A 20,426-nucleotide genomic window follows, 5' to 3' on the forward strand; every position below is an offset into this window, starting at 1 on the left:
TGATGTCATTTATAGGTCACCGTCCACATTTATAAACATTTCCTGTTTTGGTCAATTATTTTTTCTTAATTAACTGTTCCATTAGTTTTGGCGGCTTTGGGGATGGATCTAATTATTTATGTACACATTTCTGCTGTAAAATCACTAAAGTTTAACAAACAAAATTGTCTATTTGTCTCTTCATAACCTTACAGCCATTATGTATGGATTACGTTCAGGCGTAGACTGGTACGTCAAAGTCACCGCCATGTTGAGTGTGACAAAACAAAAACCCACACAGAACATAAAATGTTCTTATGTTTATTTAACTTTCAATACATCGCATGGAAACACTGGAGTTGACAATGTAACCCCTTTTTAATAGCAGCAAGGTATGTAAATAAAAATCAGGTTATTATGCAAAACAATAAATAAACTGCCTCTTTGGATTATGTCAGTGTTTTAAAAAACCCAAACATCTATTTTACAAGGACTACAAACATATCTAAATATATATTTTTTGATATATACACACATACATGTACACAATTATGCAAATATAGGTGGGCTCATATGCATACATGAGTGTAGCTATATGCATACTGAGTACAGTATGTGTGTATATTTGCACATACATACCTACATATGTATACATTGTGTATATACGCAGTACACAAATGCACATACTTATACACATAAATTATACATATATACTACACACAGGTTTATATACATACACATACATATATGAATACATATACAGTATATAGCAACATATATACTGTATACATGTACAGTATATAAATACATTGCCTATACGTATAAAAATATAACAGTAGTTTGTAAAATAGATTCTTAGTTCAATAGTCAGAATTATCATATTTTACCCAATCAATTCCATCACTTCTATGACCTTATTATACGATACAAAAGAATACTAACATGGCTGGAATGCATTCATTGAATAGATTTCATCTCCTTTTGAATGTTGTCACATATATCGCCCCCCCCCCCCCCCCACACACACACAAAAAAACTTCACTTTTCCAATTGCTCTCCCAATGAAAAGACTTCCCAATATTTAAAAAAAAACATTCAGAGTAAACATGCGGGGATGATTGCGAGATACAATTTGTAAAAACAAAGACTAACGCGTCACAGTAGAGTAAAACTATATGGAGATATAGCGTACAACTAGTCGTGCACATGCCAGCTGCTCTGCTAAAATGACTACTTTTAAAACAAACAATACATTCTAAAACTATAAAAGAGGTCTGTAGCACCTTAAGGAGCTTTAGAAGTATGTTAGCAGCTTGATCCAATAGAAAAATATATTGCAATATTGCAGTGTTTTTTTCCATACACATTCAAAATGTTTTGCTGGTACCACCGAAGCGTTCAAAGAAGTTTGGAATGAAAGTTTGAGGGTATTTTTCCACACTTGACTGCGGTAGCACGTGGTCTAAGGATTTTATACGCATGTACTTCTTTTTTTTTGTTTTTTTTTCAAGTGTGCTTTTTTTCCCCACCCTCAGCAATTAAATCTTTCATCCCTGCCACCTCCGAATGCTGTTTGGTAATCTTCTCCTATAGCAGCTTTTAGGCAGAAAAAAACTATACACAACTTTTGTCACACTGCGATCCAACCTTGGCAGAAAAATAAATCTATTTAAGGTTTAATTTCCGACCCCTCAACATACACACACACACACATACATAACATGTGCAAGTAAAGCAAAAATTATACTTTGAAAGAAGAAAAAAACACTGTCAAAATGTACCTGTAAAATATCTTATGCTCTATTTACATGTTATTGTTCTAAATGTGATATTTACATTCATAAAAAACTGAACTGGAGAAAATGAATTTTTGGGGGGGAATAAGCAGCTTGGTAACATTTCTTTCAAAACCACAAAGCTTATTACTATAGCAAACATTTGCAAATGCTTTAAAACATACCAAATTCTACTCGGCATTCCAAAACGTGCATCTCACCAAATCCAAGAATTGAGGAAGGAAATGGATACAAACAAGACAAGTAAATCACTGAAGCATTGAAGCGTTAAAAACGAGATGCAAATGATAATAACACTGTTATTTGTGACTCAAGCATTTCATGTAGGGATGTTATTTGCTGGTAGAACAAGAAGAAATCTTTTTTTTTTGCAGTCCAAAGAATAAAATGAAAACATTACGTACACCGTTGCCATCTGCATTTACAAATTATTTTTGTCGTGTTTTAAAATGCATCATATTTCACTTTTAGAGATTTTAGTCTCCTGATCAACCACTTCAAAGTTGGCCTAAGTTACTTTGAGTAAAAAATAGTAATGTAATGTATGGATGCACTGAACGAGAGGTCTTGGTGGTTACAAAAATATATTTACACATTGTGACAGTGCTAAATTTAGTATGCACAATGATGCGAAAACAAAAACCTACATTTCCAATATAAAAAAACATTTTATAATGTACACATTCTGTGGGTGCTTGTTCGAACTACTTTGCAACTATTCCATGTACAATGAGTGCAAAACCTTTTAGCTTTAATTTTATTTACTATATGATGGCGTCATTCGACGATGAAGTCAATTTTTTCATCTACTTTTTTTAATCAAAAGTATATGTTTACAAAGTGCGGGTGATATACTGGACATATTTTATCCAGTTGGAAGCCAGTTACATTAACAGTTACAATTCTGAGGCATCCATGACAGATACGCAAATTTCATTTTGTCCATTTTGTTTTCAAATGACAGCAAATGGCAACACACTAAGCGCTACTGAACATGACTTCATCTATTTTAATGAAGTGTGGCAAATCAAATATTATTTTCTCTTTTTATTGCAATTTTGTAACGATTCCCGATAATTAAAGGCAACAAAAAAAAATCTTTTTGAAAGCAAAACTGCTTCATAATTTTAAATTCAAAGATGTAGGCTTATTATGTTAATATTTTAATGTTTATTCAGTTTCTAGAGATGAATTTAAAAAAAAAAGATTATCCCATTGATGAGCTGCTACAAATCCAGACTTTTCTTTGTCTTGTTTTAAGTGCTTTTGGGGAGCTGTGATCATTTAAAGTTTTTAGTACGATTTTTCTTTTTGAAATTGAATTCTGAAACCCCACAGAAACGAATGCTGTTAACTCTGCTACATTAAAAGAAAAAAGCATAAGTGGAATTTTGACACTATGACACTTTGAATTGGCAAAGTATGACAAAAAAATCTATTACAAAGGAAAATCAAATGTATAACTGTAATACTAAAACCAATATTCAGTAGTTCCTATTACCTCGTCCTTAATAATATGAAATTCATTATGTTACTCTTTACTCCTCCAATTTTTTTTACCTTACTAACTCTCTAGTTTACTTTCCACTGTTTTGGCAGACATAGGCCTCCACATAAAATTCAACCTTGATTTTACTTGTATGATAATAATATCAGAATAAGGCACACTGGACTGATACGGATAAAAGCAGATCTCGTGAATGGATTATATTTATCAAGTAGAATGGTCAGCAGCTGCTTTTAGTAAATGATGTGTTAAGTGAATGTGAGAGTCAGGTCATTTCAAAATCATCTGTCATTTTGAAGTCAAATATAAAAGCTAGCAAGCAAGCAAAAAAAAACAAAAGATGCATACAGAATGCCTAGTCTTTATACAACCAAAAAGTTAGCAAGGGATTAATAAAGACATAGCAATTATTCACGTATATATTTTTGAAAAATATCCACATCCCCAAAGGGCAAATTCCAGAGTTTCAGTGTACTGTTGTTGGTTGTGTTTGAAAATTCATGCAATCAGACGGCGGAGCGGCCCCGCAAAATTTCAATTAAGCATTGTAGCACTCTTGACACAGCTTTGCTAATGATGGCAAAAAACATTTTGGATAATTCTCCAACCGATTGCATACAAAACCAGCAGTGTTTTTCCTCTCAGAAACACATTTTTGTAAATAACTTGTAAATATTTTCCTTTGCATCGAGTCAATATTGCAGTTAAACTGCACTCTTCCACAATATTGCAGACTTCAATTTCTTTTATGGTTTACATGCTCAATCCTTTTGTGTCAGTTTTTACAGTTAATTCCCTTCTGGGAGTGATGAATAAACATCTTCAAGCAAGCACAATTTTGAGAACAGTGTCATCAAAGTGATGTCAAATGAATACGATCTCTGAACAGTGCAGATTGTCACCTATCTTGGTCGATCAATACGTGATCATGTGTGTAACGCGTGTGTGTGTGTGTGTCATGCACAAACCTTCCGGGATCACTGAAAAGCCTGATGAAAGCGGGGCAACGTGGTGGGTGCGCTCAAGTTGCAAATAAAAGAAGCTTGGCTCTGAAGTGGACTCTGTGCAGCCTCTGGGACTTGGGAAGGCTCGGGGGGCAGGTGGAGATGTACGTTCTCTTCGTTCAGTGTATGCTGCCCCTCGCCGCCCCCTGCATGATTGTAGAGGGGCCCGTGTAGCGGTAAAAAATTGAAAAGCTGCGAGAAGTCCATCAGGGAGGACGAGGAGGATGCGAGTGAGTCGCTTGCCAAAGCAGCTGTTGCCACTGATGTGGCAATTTTGGACAAGGATCTTTCCTCACTTGATTCTTCCAGCATATCCACATGATCTCCCGTCTCGAGTTTGCAGATGGGGAGTTGCGGATCTTGCGCCGCAGACGACGAGGAGGGAAAGCCGCTCTGTAGCTCCAATAGATAGCTCTCCAGTTCTCCCTTTAGATTCTGCTCCCGTTCCTGTGAGGAGACAGCGTATGAGGTAATGTTGGAGCCCAATGGGTATTTTAAAGAGCGCAGGTGTGCGGGGTTGGGGAGAGGCTCCGAGTCCAGGATGGGGCCGGTGTAGAAGTTGTGCTGATGCGGCATTGTTGTCAGCGTGTCTGGGAGTTCTCCCTTAATTCCCCCTGGCACCAAGTCATAGACAACAGGCTCCAGCAAATCCGCCGGCTCAGTTTTCACCCTCAGCAGCTCCTGAGGGTGACTCTTCTTTACATGCCGTGTCAGGTGGTCCTTCCTACCAAAGCGCTGGGCACAGTATTGACAAAGGAAATCCTTACGTCCCGTGTGGACCACCATGTGGCGCCGGACATCTTTACGGGTGTAAAACCGCCGCTCGCAATGCTCGCAGTGGTGCTTTTTCTCTTTGGTCCCACCAGAAGACTTGCCAGCATGACTTTTGAGATGTTCCAGAAGCACTCCGGTACTAGGGAACGGCTGCAGGCACACTTGGCAGGTGAGATCTCCGTTATTGGCAGCGTGAAGGGCAACATGGCGCTTGAAGCCCAACTTGGTGTTGTAGCTCTTACCGCACTCCTGACATGCAAATGCCTCCTTATATGGGTCATGGATGTGTAGATGATTCTTTAGGTGGTCCTTGCGGTGAAACATTTTTTCACAGTATGAACACTTGTGGGTCTTTTCTGGTGAGTGAGTTGCCATATGCCTTTGGGAAAGAGACACCATCTATGAGCTCTCGGTACTGATAACAAAGATTGAAGAAATTAAGTGTTTTGGTTTCATTTCCGACATCAAACTCTTTTTTTTTTTTTTCTTTTTTAGTTCAAGTCAGCAATTATTAATCACCTTCCGGAATATGACACAATGTTACAACATAAAGAATAACTGCCGCTTTTGCGTACCTCAGCAACTTGTATTTAGAGACAAAAGCCTTGGTGCATCCAGGCTGGGAGCAGCAGTAGGGTCTCTCACCGGTGTGAGAGTAAGAGTGCACCTTCAACTTCTCCAAACTGTTGAAAGCTTTCTGGCAGTCTTGGCAAGGGAAATTCCTTTTTTGCTTTCCCTCTGCTCTTTTGCGCCTCCCCATGGGTGGTGCAAGCTTTGCTTGCTCCACACCTTGGTCAAGGTGGCCCTGGGTTCCTGTGGCCATGGCACCTTAAGGCAGACCACTTACATGGATAGAGGTGCACTTCCCAAATTGTGCTGATGCAAGTACCTTATCCAGTTTTTCAACATCGTCCGGGGGCGCGAGCCTGAGGTAGATAGAGAATAAATGTCATTATGTCAAACTGTTGCCCTAAAGTATCGGAAAAAAGTTGTACAGACATAAATGTAATAAGATGACAGTTTTTATTTATTATAAATTATAAGGTGTAATACTACTTTGGGGGACTTTTTATATACATGCAATTCAGAATAAATAAAGATACATCGCAGTTTATGGTGTTTTACGTCAACCAAGCAGACTTTTGTTAAGGGAAATGATATGGTTTAGTTGAAAAATTGGGTGTTTAAATATACATTGTTTATTAGTTTTGGTTTTACAGCAAACAAACTAGTAGCGATAAATAAACAGCTGGAAGCAAATGAACTCTTCCTCTTATTTGGAGAAGTTATTGTCATTTTTTTGCTTTATTAAAGTGATGTTGTACAGCAATTTCCCATTTCTTGACAATAATAAAGGCACTAAACAGGCACTAATACTTAAAAGAGAATGTTTTGAAGTTTAAACCGTGTTTTAAGCTTGCAACTAATATGAAACTAATATTTTTATCTGTGCTGTTAAAATTATTATGATAAAAGCAAATACTATGCAGTACAGACCAGTGATTTTAAAAGTGTGGTGCAGTGCCACTAGTGATGGTACGCAAAAGAATAATTACCATCATAATTCAGTTGTATTTCACTTTGCCCTAAATCTGCATTCAATATTTTAATAACTGGATTTTTTTATTTATGCACTGATGGGAAACCTGACAACGTTTAGCACTTCTGCTCAAATCATTTTTGAATAACAAGTGCAGTATCATCATCAAATCAACAACAAATAAGCTTTCTCAAAGCAAGCTGCAAACATTATCGCCCAAAACAATCTAACATATTGAATGCAATGATATACGGGTGCCCACGTGCTCGGAGTTGCTTGGAAATGTTTAGCCAGCTCGCATGCCAAGTTGTTTTCACTGTCATTTGCAACACTGCTTGAAAAAAAGAAAAAGAAAACAAAAGAAAGGAACAAAATCGCTACAAGTTGATTTTTGCTGGATGCTGTCAGTGACAAACAGGGACACATGCTGCACGTACAAGTCAGCAAAGTCTTTCTAGTTAGTTTGCCAACCTATCTACCACCGCTACTTCAATTTATTATCGAGCAGAGTCTTATCTTGACTGGCTTTGAACCAACGTCAGTTACCCGAACTGGCTGTAAATATTGTGATTGCGGTAGAAAATGACATCAAGCCGATGAAGATGTTTGTAAAGAGCGGAGAACAGATGGTTTGCATCGATGATGATCGATTGACAAGCTCAACTGAATCCGTAGCGTGAACACTATTCACCGCAGCCACCAGGAAACACCATAAAATAAGACTTTATTGTTTTTGTCATGAACCAATGTTTCATTATTATTATTATCCATTAACATTGAATACCGTCAGTAGGCTGCGATCAACTTTTATCAACTCCTTAACTACTGCACTCTTATATATATTTTTTAAATAGTCATTAGAGTTCATAGAGGTGCGCGGTAACGCTGTCTTGGACATAATTTGTTAAAAGGTGTTTATACAGAATCCATGCCGGGTTCTTCTCTGTGGTCACAAAGTGGGCAGAGATTAACACAAACTTTTTTTCCGAGCTCACCCGTCTCTCATAATTTGAATAACCCCGATATTTTAATTCAAGAAATGAGTAACGGTATGCTTAATTTACATGAAACTTACCCTAGTCGCTTCAACATCCCTTTTGCTGTGTTTTTCTTGACTTTCAACTATTTTCCGAATTTTTAATAATTTTTTTCTCATATTTTTGCCAGACGCGGCGGGCCTGAAATTTGTTTGCTTTCCTATCTTTCGAGCAGCCATTGTATGTGCGCTGCAATGCAACCGCACTTGGATCTAAGTCACGCCCATTTAAGGTTGCACTATGTTGAATAAGTCGCTGACACTTTCACTTTGGTCTCACTTGAAGACGTTTTTTGGCAAAACATATTTATAAGACTTCTAATATCAGACGGCAGGGGTTTCAAACGTGTCTCCATTGAAGCTAATATGTTAAGAGAATGTACACGCCTGCCAAGAAACTCATAGGGTCGTTAGGTTGCCAGTCTGTAAGGACGACATTCATGAGATCCTATTGGCTGTCACTGCTGCCAGTTTTACATTCAAGAGCTCCTATTGGTAGACTCTGCTATCAATCACGCCTTACTGTTTTGTTCCTGCTGCTACAGACAGTCGCTCAGTTGGCATGAAAATAATAACACTAACTATGGATATTGGGATCTAATTTATTCAATATATGCCTTATTAAAGTCATCCCTTGAAGACACTTCCCCAGATTCTTCACGGGTAAGTGGAAGGCATTGCATTTCTTCCTGACGTTATCCAAGAACTACACGAGGAAGCAGAGGTCAAAGCTTTGCATTACGTCAATTTAATGCACATTAAATAACTACACTTCTGCTACTTAATTCACATTAGACACATGCATTTCCTGTTTTAAACATTTTGCACTTTATAACGACGTATTGTGTGTAAATGTTGATGTTATTGGTCACTGTACTTAAGCTTTCTCTATTACTCCACATTTCTTTTTAATATAATGAGTCAAAGGTCCCCATTGGAATAAATTGAAATCGTACTGGAGGTTTAACAAAGTTTTTTTTTTTTTTGTCTACACAGATACAAATGGCCAAAAATGCCAGAAAATTCCGGAATGAAGACATAAATCCTTGCATTGACGTAATACCTTATCCTTGGCAATATAGAATCTTGTTTTGTTTGATCAATTTCTTTTGTATGTTTTCTTTTTCATAGGAAAGCGATGCCTCGCAGAAGTGTATGGATACTTCTAACTATAATAAGGATATGTGCACAGTCTACTTTCAGAGATACAAGAACTGCAGGAAATATTGGGTATATAAATATGCATTTACCTTTAAATTTGTGGGGACTGAATATGCAGGAAATTACTGGACCATACATGGCGTGGGAATAACAAGATATATACAGTGTACAGTTCCAGGGGTGTTATATTAAGCAATGTTTTTGCTCATTCTTGTCTTTCTTCCTCCTCAGCACAACATAATGTTGCACAGGAGGAGTGAGGGTGTAAAGCCTGACATGCCCACTGCTACAGAAAGGCAGGAGATTCTCTCTGGCATTGGAGGGAAGCCATATTGAGGAGCCATGAAGTTTATACAGCGACACCAGGGGTTTGGCGTAGCTTCTGCTGTTACTGAAACACTGCACGCTGGGTCGATTCGGAGACGTCTTGTGAAGACAAAAAACATGAGAGCAATTTTTTGGCAACAATGTCATGTCGTTGTAACTAGTTATAACTAAGCATTTTTTTTTTTTTGTAAAAATGAATGTACATCCAGTAAACTTTCTCGATCAAAGATCTGGTTTGTTGTTGTGTTGTAGAATAAAAGAAAATGCTTGAAGCTTGAGGTCAAACAAATCAATACTGGGAACTGCACAAAATTCACTTACAGTACTACAAAGTATTTGTTCAGTGTCTTTATTGACCAGTAAGGACTTTGTCAGTTAGTTGTGCAAATTTCATCTGAAGCCAAATCTACTTTAAAATTGCTGACTGAGTAGACTCTTAATAGATTGAAATTTAAAGCAAGAAAATCGCTCATTAGATTCTGGTCTCTTTTAATTTTCTCCCCCAATACCAGTTAATATAATATAGGCAGATTGTGGCAAAGGGTGCTGGAGCTCTTCAATTCACTTCTAATTGTGTCGTTGGCACCAACATACCACAAGGTGGCGCCAAAAGTGAGGTTTTCAGCAAATCGTTTATTGGCTCCTATTAACATATACAGAGATTTACTGTATATGAAGAGACAAAAACTACCAAGGGAAAAATAAAAGTTTTCTTTTAAATAATATCTATAAAATAATGTCCTCATGAAGAAATTACTTCTGTTGCTTCCCTATAATTTGCAGTTTATTGACAGTTTTCAGGCCACAAGGTAATGTAGATGCATTACAACCATTTTATTGTGCACTGGACGTTTTCTTCAATGAACTGGTCCATAATGCCCTCCTTGACTTTACAGCTCTGTATTTATAGCCAGGCATCTTAGTGTCTGTCCTTATTATCCCAGAGATCACAGTGTACATGCCTTTTCAGGGTGGATTAAGCCACTGTAGGAGGATCACAGAATTACCACGGCGGGTCACCGTTTCCTTTTTCCCTGTGTGTTAAAGAGCCTCTATACTGCTGATGAAGAAAGAAAATGATTATTAATTTAACATTTTGAGATTTTATCAAATGGGACCAATGGAGGAACAAAGAATGCCGCAAGCATGGATCGAGACTGACAGTCTTCCTGGATTTTAGTTATGTGTTGGCATCCAGTGTGAGATACACCATGGGAGCAGTGCTAAGCTGGTTTTCTACTCACTTTGTCATTTTGGTGCTGGATACAGCCTGCACATTGATACACAGAAAAGTAAGTATACTCTTTTTTTTTAAATTGTGAATATTTTAGGATGATGTTCAAATTGTGGGGTAATATCACTCGTTTTCTTCCCTTCCTCAGCCTAAACAATCTCTTGAAGACCTCACTCAATTATCTAATGGAATAGAAGATTGTGGCTTAGGTGAGAATGCCTTCAAAATGAGCCAGAAGACGATAGAAGGAAGTTATGAATACCGTAGCAAATCAAGGGAGGCCCACCCGATTTTGGATTCAGAGTTGGAGGATTCTCTCGGTGCCCTGGTGGGACTTGAAGACCTCAAGGTTCAGCCTGCACTTTCTGACACCTTCTGTTTAGTTCAAAATAAAACCAGAAGAATAAAATCACTATCGCTTCAGCACAATCAGAGAAAGGTGTTTGCCATGTGTGTAGCAAAAAACCACAAGGCTGGGAGGGAAAAGTCAGGCAATTGTATACCTTTAAGGTTCAGCACCAGAGACAACCAAGGTTATCATACAGCGGAGAATCCCAAATTACCAAAAGACCAACATCAATCAAGCACCAATCAAGTCAGTGAAACAATGGAGCATAATTGTTTGCATGTACAAAATGCAAACAAACCTGCAACCTTTAATTCAAAGGTAACTATCATGCTTGACACTCACAAAGACTGAGTACTACATTATTGATCATGAGTAAATAATTTTTGTACTCTGACAGATTAAAACCAGAGTTACCACTGGACCCAATAAGGCGTTTGGACGGTTGTCCCTCAAGGATCACTGTTTCTCACAGAGCACCCCGGTCGGTCTGGATTGTCTGGGCTGGAGAAAACACATTTCAAACTATTGTAAGTATCTGAATATTACAAAATAAAAAAAAAATAAAAAAAAAAAAATATATATATATATATATATAATATATACACACACACAGACACACACACACAGACATACACGCACACACACACACACATGCGTGTGCGCCTGTCTGCACCAGCCGCCATTGGCGCTGATGTTTTTATGTCTGCACATGCAATTGCCAGCCATTGACATAATCGAGCCTCAGAAACCCCCTGTGAATACCCCGGTGATGTCATGCTATACTGTAGAATGAGAGAACGAGAGAGGGGAGCGAGAGTCGGAGAAGCAAGAGAGAGAGTAGGAGAAGCGAGAGAGAGAGAGAGCGAGAGAGGGGGCAGTGTGCAAACAGGGTGGAGAGGGACACACAAACAGGGGCGGAGAGCGGAATGAAAGCAAGGATGGCTTGGTGTAACTCATGTTATGTGCATGGGAGTAGAAATAATCAAGCCGACAGCTGAAGCTTACCTCAGCGAGTGCAAGCCTAGTCTTTCGTCTTCGAGCAGTCTCCGTGGTGGCCGAATAAACCATTTTTTTCAGCCGCTGTGCTTCCTTTTTTTGCATTGCTCACTACAATTCCCTCCCTTGTTGTTTGTGTCCGCATCAAAATGCGGACCCATCAAACGTCAGAAGGGAGTGCACCCCTGCCCAAGGACAGTTGTGGTAGCAGCGGCAGCTCAGGGGAGTCGCCTGGGTCCGAATGTCATGGAGCATCACTGACAAGCGGAATTATGGACAGCATGGTGGACGCTGGTCTTGGGGTTGGTGGATGTATCAGGGGATTTGAAGGTAGCCTGAGCGGCACTTTGAGGGGTGTCCTGTCTCGGTACTGGAGCTTGGAGAGTCTCCACTCCACCACAGGTAAAATGCACCTTTCTATTTCAATTGCATATCAAAATCTGAAACTTCAATTTATGTTCATCTCGCTTACCCAACGTAGGCATCAGAATGTCGGAATGACTGGCATGTAGCAACAGGTTGACTTGAAGTTTGTGTCTACTTAGTGTGCCTGTTGGGTCACACATTTTTAGTTGGGAATTTCAAAGTAAATCTCATGTAAAATAGCATAGAATAGTAGAGGTCAAAGGTCAAGTTACCTGTGTACACTCATAGAATGATGTTGTCCGATAAGTCAACGTTAGTACCAAACAGATAGTGAACTCATGTTTATCGTTCCAGACTCACCTGCAATTAGAAAAAAACATCAGCATAGATTGTGATTTGATTCCTAATTATTTCCACTTTGTTTGAAGCCTTATTCCAGGTGAATAAAAACAACCCTAAAGCTGAATATTTAAAATATATATAAAGGAGTATTGCTGGCTCCATACCTACAGATTGTCATTGCAAAAAACACTTTGCATTCATGAAAGCAACTTCTGTGTATAAAAAAAAAATAAAAAGAAAGACTAAGTGATGTAAGGGTAGCGTGTCTAAAAGCATCAATCAGAAAAAAAGAAGAAGGCACGGAGCTCTCTAGGATATAGGTCATTGTAAAAAAGCCATTCATCCTGGATGACTTCACCTCGACTGAATTTACTGACACAGGCCTCAAATTTGCAAAGATATATTTCTTTTCAGCGTTGGACATTAAAACGGCGAGCCAAAAGACAAACTCATTTTTACTTTTCCTAAAATGGCATACTGCTAAGTTTGTTTTGGGGAACTAGATTGTAAAATTGCTTCTACTTTTTAACCGCACTTTACAAACTCTCCAGCTACCCGTTCCGCTTCTGCACGATCAAGATAAATGAATAGAGCTGTCATGAGAAACAAATAATACAAAAATAAATAATTAAACAAGTAATTAAAATAAAAAAAATACTATTATGACTCATATACTTTATACATGAAAGAATATAGAGCACCTAAATACTTTTCAAGTCAATTCACAATGTTTTTTTGCAATTGTTGCATGTGTACTGCAAAGAAATGCTTCCATTTTGGTCTGTGAGTCTCGATTGTTTCCCGCCGGCGTTTGGTCGTTTTTTCTTCCGCATCGCTTGCGTGCCCCTACTTGCACAAGTCGAGCCTAGTGTGTGGAAAAAAAAAAAGTGATTGCTCTTAAAAACTTGAACTTGTTGGGGCAGGAGGTCATACATTATTTTTTTTTATAATTGATCATTGAATTTATTGCATTACCTAAAGCTAATCAACATAGATGAAATTTGTATTATTTTCATCAGTCCCACAATGTCCACACATTTTCAGCCATTTGTTGGAGATGGCTATGATAAGGTGTGACAGCAGGGGTATTTTTAGTTCCTTTGATCGGTAAGCCAAGCGCAGGCGTTTCATATTATGCCGTGATAAAACACAGTAGTCGCTGTGCAAAAATTAGATCTGCTTTCTTATTTGAATTATCAAGGCCTCCATCCATATCAAAATGTATATTGCACCTGTTCTCTGCAGGCCAAGAGGTTTTGGGATGCTTCAGTCTGGACACATTACTTGCCAATTTTTTTTTGTTGTTGTTATCTCATCTACCCCATTTTACTCTGCAGCATCTCTGCCTGATGGCGCCTCCCACAAATCGAGGTCTGGAGAAGAGCTGGGCAGTGAGGAAGACTTGTTATATGAAGAATTCTGCAGTTCTGCTCACTGTTTTGGACACCCAGGAGGAGGTGGGGGAGAACAGCTGGCTGTCAATGAGGTATTTTTTTTTAATCCTTTTAAAATTCATCAGACTACTAGCAAGCACATATTTCATACCATCTAATGATTCAGACCAAGTACACAGATGTCATTATATAATTTTAAAAAGTTTAAATGGACTGTTGTGGGAATGAACATTCCTCTCATCGCCTTTAAATTCAGCGTGCCTCAAGAAATATGTGCTGTCAATGTCTGTTCTGAATTTGTGACACCTAGGACTTTTTTGGGGCATATGACCTTGCCAAATTGAGCACACAAGAGGATAGACACTATTGGTCACTTTATCAGTGTCCTGTGTGGAAAGGTTCCAGAAAGAAATATGTTGAGTATCAAGCTTTTTTTTTTTTTTCTTCTCATTATACTGTATAATCTCATTTTGCTGCAGTTACGCTACACCGCAATAACATTCACATGCAGCTCTGTAGAGGTTGATTGACATAGGATTTGTTTTTTTGTAGAAATGTGGATGGTTTCATGTAAAGACATTGGGATTGTCTGGCACAAAATAATTGAAAAAGGTAGTTAGGATTTTCTTTTTAGAATCATTCAGTCAATTTCCTAAGCCATTTTTCATATTACATGGATTTTAAATGTAAAATGCGCCCATGCACAAATGATTTCCTTTGGGATTCAGTTCATCGTTTAGCTCTCGTCTCCACTATCCTCCATTTATATGCCTCTCTGCCCAACAACCCACCCCCACTCCCACCTTTCCTCTTCAGGGGTTGCTAAGGCGCAGCCTCAGCCATTCTGGTATCCAATGTACGCTTGCGAGCGCTCGATCCTGATTGGCTGCTGGCTCTGCAAGGGTGTGCACAGCAAAAGAAAGGACGGGAAGGCAAAAAAGGAAAAAGGGCGATCCTGGAGGGCTCAGACAGTGCTTCTCCCGCCAGACCACAGAGCATCCTTTTTTTTTTTTTCTCCGACATTAGCTGGGTGGGGACAGCAAGCGACTATTGCGATTTTGGATTATTTTTGTGTCGATGGAAAGGGACCAGGAACACGACCCAAAAACAAGACGATACCTCCATGATGGACATTAAGAGGAGGTATGAGCATAAATCATCAAACTGCAGCATCCTGTTCTGCCATATGTCTTGATATTTTGAGGACCACAAGGAAAAGCGGTGCAAGAAGAGGGAAAAAAGGAGGGGCTGTCAATACGTGGCATCACCACAAATAGCTTCTCAACACGCCAAGCCTCCACGAGCAGGCCAAGGGTCCAGTAAACGTCGTCAAAGTGGCAGGAGGAGAAGAAGAGGAGCCATCGGCCAGAACCGAGGGGGAGAGGAGAGACGTGTCGCGGACCGACGACAAAGACACACAAGAGGGGCTTGAGGACCCGGTGTGGTGTGGCGAGTCGCTGCTGAGGGGAAGCAGACGGAGGAGACGTGGAGCCCCGAAGCTGGAGGAGGCGGACACCACAGAACTGATGGCTCGGGGCAGCGGTTCTGGGAGGTGGAGCAAGCAGAAGATGGGATTTGTCAACACAGTGCTGCGCTGCAACCTCCCGCCAGAGACGCAAAAAGTGGTGGTTTTCTTCATCATGATGCTGCTCATCATCATCAACGTGGTGCTCATGTTCCTGTTGGCTTTCCAGTAGAACAAGGACCACACCTCACCGGTTTCACCAAACCAAATCCAGAATGTGTCCATGATAAAGGACGGCTGCCTTTTTGAGAAGCTCAGCTTCTGGGGAAGATGGGTGTCCAAAAGGGTGAAACACGGCAGAAGAAAATGACAACTGGTTGTTTTGAGGTGGAATAAACCCACACACTCGGTTTGTTTTGGCCGACCTTGCCTATACTGTACATGAAACGTTCTTTTCATTGGCAAGTGCTCAACATCACTCATATTTGTTTTGATCCATGCTGCTAAAAACAAAATGCGGTCTTGAAGAAAAAAATGTTTTGTTATATAATAATAATCAGCTTCAAGAAACATTAAGCAGAGCCGAGGAAGAATTATATTAAAATCAGAGTACTGAGTGCACTGTTGAAACTTTCAAATTCATCTTTTTTTTTTTTTTTTAATGAACCTATTCACTGTTATTTGCTGAAAAACTCACCGATTAGCTGTTTTTTGTACCCATGCCAAAGCAATTACAGAGCAAAGTATTACATTGGCACCATCTTGTGGCATCGTGGTGCCAAGGAACTATGTTCTAGCAAGTTGAGGGGTTCCATTTAGACAAAAGTAGTGCTTTGTTTGCATCTTGAGGCATCTTTATGCCATTCAACTACAGTGGTGCCTTGAGATAAGAGTTTAATTTGTTGCGTGACCACCCAATTATTTTCGCTCATTGGAATGGATGGTTATTAAGATTAATATATAATTGGAATTAATTATATTAATTATTTTCATAAGAAAAATGGCAGTGTTGTACTGGAAAAAAACTACGCGTAACGTGTAAGGAAAACTAATATGAGAACTCATGTGTTTTTTGCACCATCTAGTGGCTGGCGTCTGAAGTGCTCTTGTATTTCAAATTTTTACCATTACGATCTTCAGATAAATAAAAACTGGCCAAGCAAAGAGTCATTTTTCAGAAGAAATCCAAAGCGCTCACATCTCAAAGCATCACTGAATTCTGAAGTCATCTGAGTTTCTTTTAGAAAAAAAGTGCTTTGCTGCCCTCTTGTGGTCTAACATGTTCATGTTTACACACTTTCAACCAATTTCTCTGCCTATTTCTGTCCATTTGCCTTTTTTTGTATGTGACAAAGCATAACGGTAACATATAAGGTGTGTTCAAAAAGTTCCAGGACAAAGTTTTGCCCTTCAACGTGGGTCAGACGATTAACCAGCATGCATGTCAACAAACGAGATCCTGCGGCGCTTGCTATATTCAGAGTACGAGAAGAGGCAACAGTTGCAGCAGGACAACTCCTAGCTGCTTCATCATAACAAGGCGCCTGTTAATGTTTTGAGCATCTGACACTTCCTGGCTGAGAAAACATCACCATACTGGAGCAGCCGTGGATGGCCATGAAGACAGAATAGCGCAAGACCACCGAAGAATCCTTTCAGGAGTGCATGAAAGTGTGGGAGAGAAGGTTGCAAAAAAAAATATTTATCTTTTGTGGTACAAGTCCTGGAATTTATTTGACACACCTCAAAAGAAATTCCACTGAACCAACCTCTGTCTTATTTACCAAGCAAAACCTGCAAGAAACGGCAAACAGGCACTCGAAAGAACCGCTGCAAAGCATTTAAAATGTTTCTCGGAAATATACTGTTGTTTACTAACTTGTCTCGGGCTCAACAACTCGATGTGCTTTTTTTTCTTTCAAGATGTGAGATACATCATTGTGCTTGTGTGAATGACAAAGCGGAATCTTAAATTCATTTCAAACTTGTTTTGATGTATTTCAACAATAATAATAATAATAATAAAAGAGTTTGAAGCTATTTGTCTTGTCATCATTTTTTTTAGCAAGTTACATTAAAAATTCAGGCTACTTTTAATTTTTAGTTCTTTTCACGATTTTGTCTTTTCCACTAAAATACAGATTTTAAATGAAACAATTCAGCTTTAATTGATGGGGCTTTATTTGCTAAATCATTCGGCCGATTAATCGATCTTGATGCTTCCCCGCAGCTTATCAGCGATGGCAATGTGGTGTACGCCGAGGCACTCTGGGATCACGTCACCATGGATGACCAAGAACTCGGCTTTAAGGCCGGTGATGTCATCGAAGTCGTGGATGCCACCAACAAAGAGTGGTGGTGGGGTCGGATCGTAGACAACGAGGGATGGTTCCCGGCCTGCTTTGTCCGGGTGAGCAAAAAAAAACCCCACACCCATACTAAATTGTAAACTGAACATCTAGTATTCACGTATACGTTTAAATATGTTCTTCTCCCCTACTTTGGTAGTTGCGTGTGAACCAGGATGAGCCCACCGAGGACTTCAAAGCTCACCTATCGGTGGACGAGTCCACCGGAAGCAAAGAATGGCTTGAACTCGGAATGTTCTTGGGGCCTGGATTGCCCGGCAAAGAGCAGATGAGGGCAAATGTTATCAAAGAGATCATGAGCACAGAACGAGATTACATCAAGCACCTTAAAGACATCTGTGAGGTCAGCTCAGAAAAATGATCCTTAGAGCTAAGCTGAGTTTTACAATCCAAAATAATTTTTCTTCTTCCCTGCAGGGTTATATCAAACAGTGCCGCAAGAGGACTGACATGTTCTCCGAAGAGCAGCTTCATACCATCTTTGGCAACGTGGAAGACATCTACAAGTTCCAGAGGAAGTTCCTAAAGATGCTCGAGAAGAAGTACAACAAAGAGCAACCACACCTCAGTGAGATTGGCTGCTGCTTCCTGGAACATGTAAGAACACACATTGAGAAATAAAATGATCGGAACTCCTCAGCCAAACCCAAATCTCCATCCTCCCATCTTGCATGCAGCAAGTACATTTTCAGATCTACTCCGAGTACTGCAACAATCATCCCAACGCCTGCATCCAGCTCTCCTTGCTTATGAAGGCGAGCAAGTACGTGTTCTTCTTTGAGGCCTGTCGACTACTCCAGAAGATGATTGATATTTCTCTGGATGGATTCTTGCTCACGCCTGTTCAGAAGATCTGCAAGTATCCGTTGCAGCTAGCCGAGCTGCTCAAATATACCAACCCGCAGCACAGGTGACTGCAAACATGATCTGTGCCATTAAGATGCCTAGGTTCTATTTTAAAAGTCAGATATAAAAAAAAAAAAAACTGCTAACTGTTGTTTCATAATTAGGGAGTATAAAGATGTGGAGGCTGCCCTAAACGCAATGAAGAATGTAGCCAGGCTCATCAACGAGAGGAAACGACGTCTTGAGAATATTGAAAAAATCGCCCGATGGCAGAGTTCCATCGAGGGCTGGGAGGTATTTGGTTTTATTCCCACATTTGGACAAAGTAGCATGGCACTTTTTTTTTACACTTCTTTCTTTGCAGGGTGCAGATGTGTTAAGCAGGAGTTCTGATCTCATCTTCTCTGGAGAGTTGACCAAACTGTCTCTGCCACATGCCAGGAGTCAACAGCGAATGTTTTTCCTGTTTGACCATCAGCTAGTATATTGCAAAAAGGTCAGTTGTTAAAAAAAAAAAAAAATGGGCTGTTGACCTACTAGTTAAGAACCACCATGTATTTTTTATCATTATAGGATCTCTTGCGCCGGGACATGTTATATTATAAAGGTCGTCTGGATATGGACCACATGGAGGTGATAGATGTTGAGGACGGCAAGGAGAATCACTTTAACATCAGTGTAAAAAACACCCTGAAACTGCGATCACTATCTGGTGATGAGGTCCACCTCCTATGCGCCAAGAAGCCTGAACAAAAACAACGATGGCTTCGAGCGCTCGCTGAAGAGAGGAGGCGGGTCCAGACCGACCGGGAAACAGGTCTGCTGTTTTCTTTTAAGGAAAAATATGTATCAAGTAAGGTAGCCTAACAGATTTTTTTTTTTTTTTCCTCAAAGGTTTTACGCTCACTGATGATCAGAAAAAACAGGCCATTCTAAATGCCTGCAAAAGCTGTCTATCCGGGAAACCCAAAGGTATCAATTTCAATTTTTTCAACTCTCAGAAATCAACTTATAATTAATCGAATACATGCCCTCAAATTGTCAATCCCGTATCTCTGTTTCCTCAGTGATGAGCAGACCCTACTACGACGTAGTTCTGAAACAGAAACACCCGTCCCTACCCACGGCCTTACCGCAACAGCACGTCTTCATTTCAGAGGAACCCAAGCGCAAAGGTTCGACTTTCTGGCACAATATCAGCAGACTGACACCATTTAAGAAATAATACGTAGAAGCAAACAACGGTATAGGTAATTATTTATTATGAAGGAAATTGGGAAAACCTTACTGATAGAAATCTAAGTGTGGTACTAATAAGTACTAGAACTGGAACTTCTAACTGTGCTGCTCCTTGCTGCTTGTCAACAAATCTGTTTTTCCGCTCAATATTTCCACGATGAAATGTGTTTTTTGAGTCATGCCAATTGTTCACAGTGCCAGATTTTTAGTTAGACCTCTTAAGTTCAAAACAGTAATAGACATGCAAATCTAATGTGACCTTCCAACTTGCAAACAATTTTCCTTTGTGCTACTAAGACAAGCTGTGCACAACAGTTTGATTTTTTTTTTTTTTGTCGGGGTATTTCGTGATCCGTATCCACCAGTAAGCTACCAAACTACGTATCAACGATGTGGTTCTCTACGTATGTGATACATCGTTGTACACCATATTGTACATGTTGTGAAGTGACTGAAGTTGTACAAAGGCTGAGATTAAATGAATTAAAATTATGTTACACAAGTCTGATTATTGACTCCTTCATATTTACAGTCAGTGAAAGAGTTCTTATTTTTGAGAAGCCAATAACGTTAATTCCAAAATGTTTTTTTTTTTTTTACTTTCATCATCATTGTTATGGTTTGATTTGCTTCATCACCAGGTAACAGAGGACTGTTGTCATGGCAACAGGAGTTCAGTTATATTTATGGCCAAACGGTGGC

The 20,426-nt window shown here is 39.5% G+C and overlaps 3 protein-coding genes and 1 long non-coding RNA gene across 7 annotated transcripts; 2 read left to right on the forward strand and 2 right to left on the reverse strand.

The window, feature by feature from the left end:
* Positions 1 to 284: 284 nt before the first annotated feature.
* Positions 285 to 7,992, reverse strand: plag1 (pleiomorphic adenoma gene 1). 2 transcript variants are annotated; one of them, XM_061265774.1, is made up of 4 exons: positions 7,676 to 7,992; positions 5,636 to 5,986; positions 4,583 to 5,439; positions 285 to 4,478 (listed from the first exon to the last, which is right to left on the reverse strand). In XM_061265774.1, exons 2-4 carry the CDS (start codon positions 5,881 to 5,883, stop codon positions 4,198 to 4,200), a joined length of 1,386 nt encoding a protein of 461 aa, XP_061121758.1. In that variant the 5' UTR covers positions 5,884 to 5,986; positions 7,676 to 7,992; the 3' UTR covers positions 285 to 4,197. The 2 variants fall into 2 exon arrangements, with proteins under 2 accessions (XP_061121758.1, XP_061121757.1); XM_061265773.1 differs by having other exon boundaries at positions 285 to 5,439; positions 7,676 to 7,990.
* Positions 7,993 to 8,138: 146 nt separating this feature from the next.
* chchd7 (coiled-coil-helix-coiled-coil-helix domain containing 7) lies at positions 8,139 to 9,396 on the forward strand. The gene is made up of 4 exons (XM_061265776.1): positions 8,139 to 8,299; positions 8,633 to 8,692; positions 8,768 to 8,866; positions 9,029 to 9,396. The coding sequence occupies exons 2-4, from the start codon at positions 8,639 to 8,641 to the stop codon at positions 9,131 to 9,133; spliced, it is 258 nt and encodes an 85-aa protein (XP_061121760.1). The 5' UTR covers positions 8,139 to 8,299; positions 8,633 to 8,638; the 3' UTR covers positions 9,134 to 9,396.
* LOC133143686 (uncharacterized) lies at positions 8,570 to 12,969 on the reverse strand. Of its 3 annotated transcripts, none has more exons than XR_009710464.1 (4): positions 12,342 to 12,969; positions 11,713 to 12,253; positions 10,862 to 11,208; positions 8,570 to 10,733 (listed from the first exon to the last, which is right to left on the reverse strand). It is a non-coding gene; the product is annotated as an uncharacterized LOC133143686 (long non-coding RNA). The 3 variants fall into 3 exon arrangements; XR_009710463.1 differs by having other exon boundaries at positions 8,570 to 11,208; positions 12,342 to 12,429; positions 12,576 to 12,957; XR_009710462.1 differs by having other exon boundaries at positions 8,570 to 11,208; positions 12,342 to 12,950.
* arhgef4 (Rho guanine nucleotide exchange factor (GEF) 4) lies at positions 11,853 to 20,232 on the forward strand. Its single transcript, XM_061265772.1, has 11 exons — positions 11,853 to 12,105; positions 13,749 to 13,897; positions 17,501 to 17,680; positions 17,779 to 17,982; positions 18,057 to 18,236; positions 18,317 to 18,549; positions 18,650 to 18,779; positions 18,850 to 18,981; positions 19,059 to 19,302; positions 19,380 to 19,457; positions 19,553 to 20,232. Exons 1-11 carry the CDS (start codon positions 11,853 to 11,855, stop codon positions 19,708 to 19,710), a joined length of 1,941 nt encoding a protein of 646 aa, XP_061121756.1. The 3' UTR covers positions 19,711 to 20,232.
* The last annotated feature ends 194 nt before the right edge of the window (positions 20,233 to 20,426 follow it).

This window comes from Syngnathus typhle, linkage group LG19 (genome assembly GCF_033458585.1).
Source record: "Syngnathus typhle isolate RoL2023-S1 ecotype Sweden linkage group LG19, RoL_Styp_1.0, whole genome shotgun sequence".
Lineage (NCBI taxonomy): Eukaryota > Metazoa > Chordata > Actinopteri > Syngnathiformes > Syngnathidae > Syngnathus > Syngnathus typhle.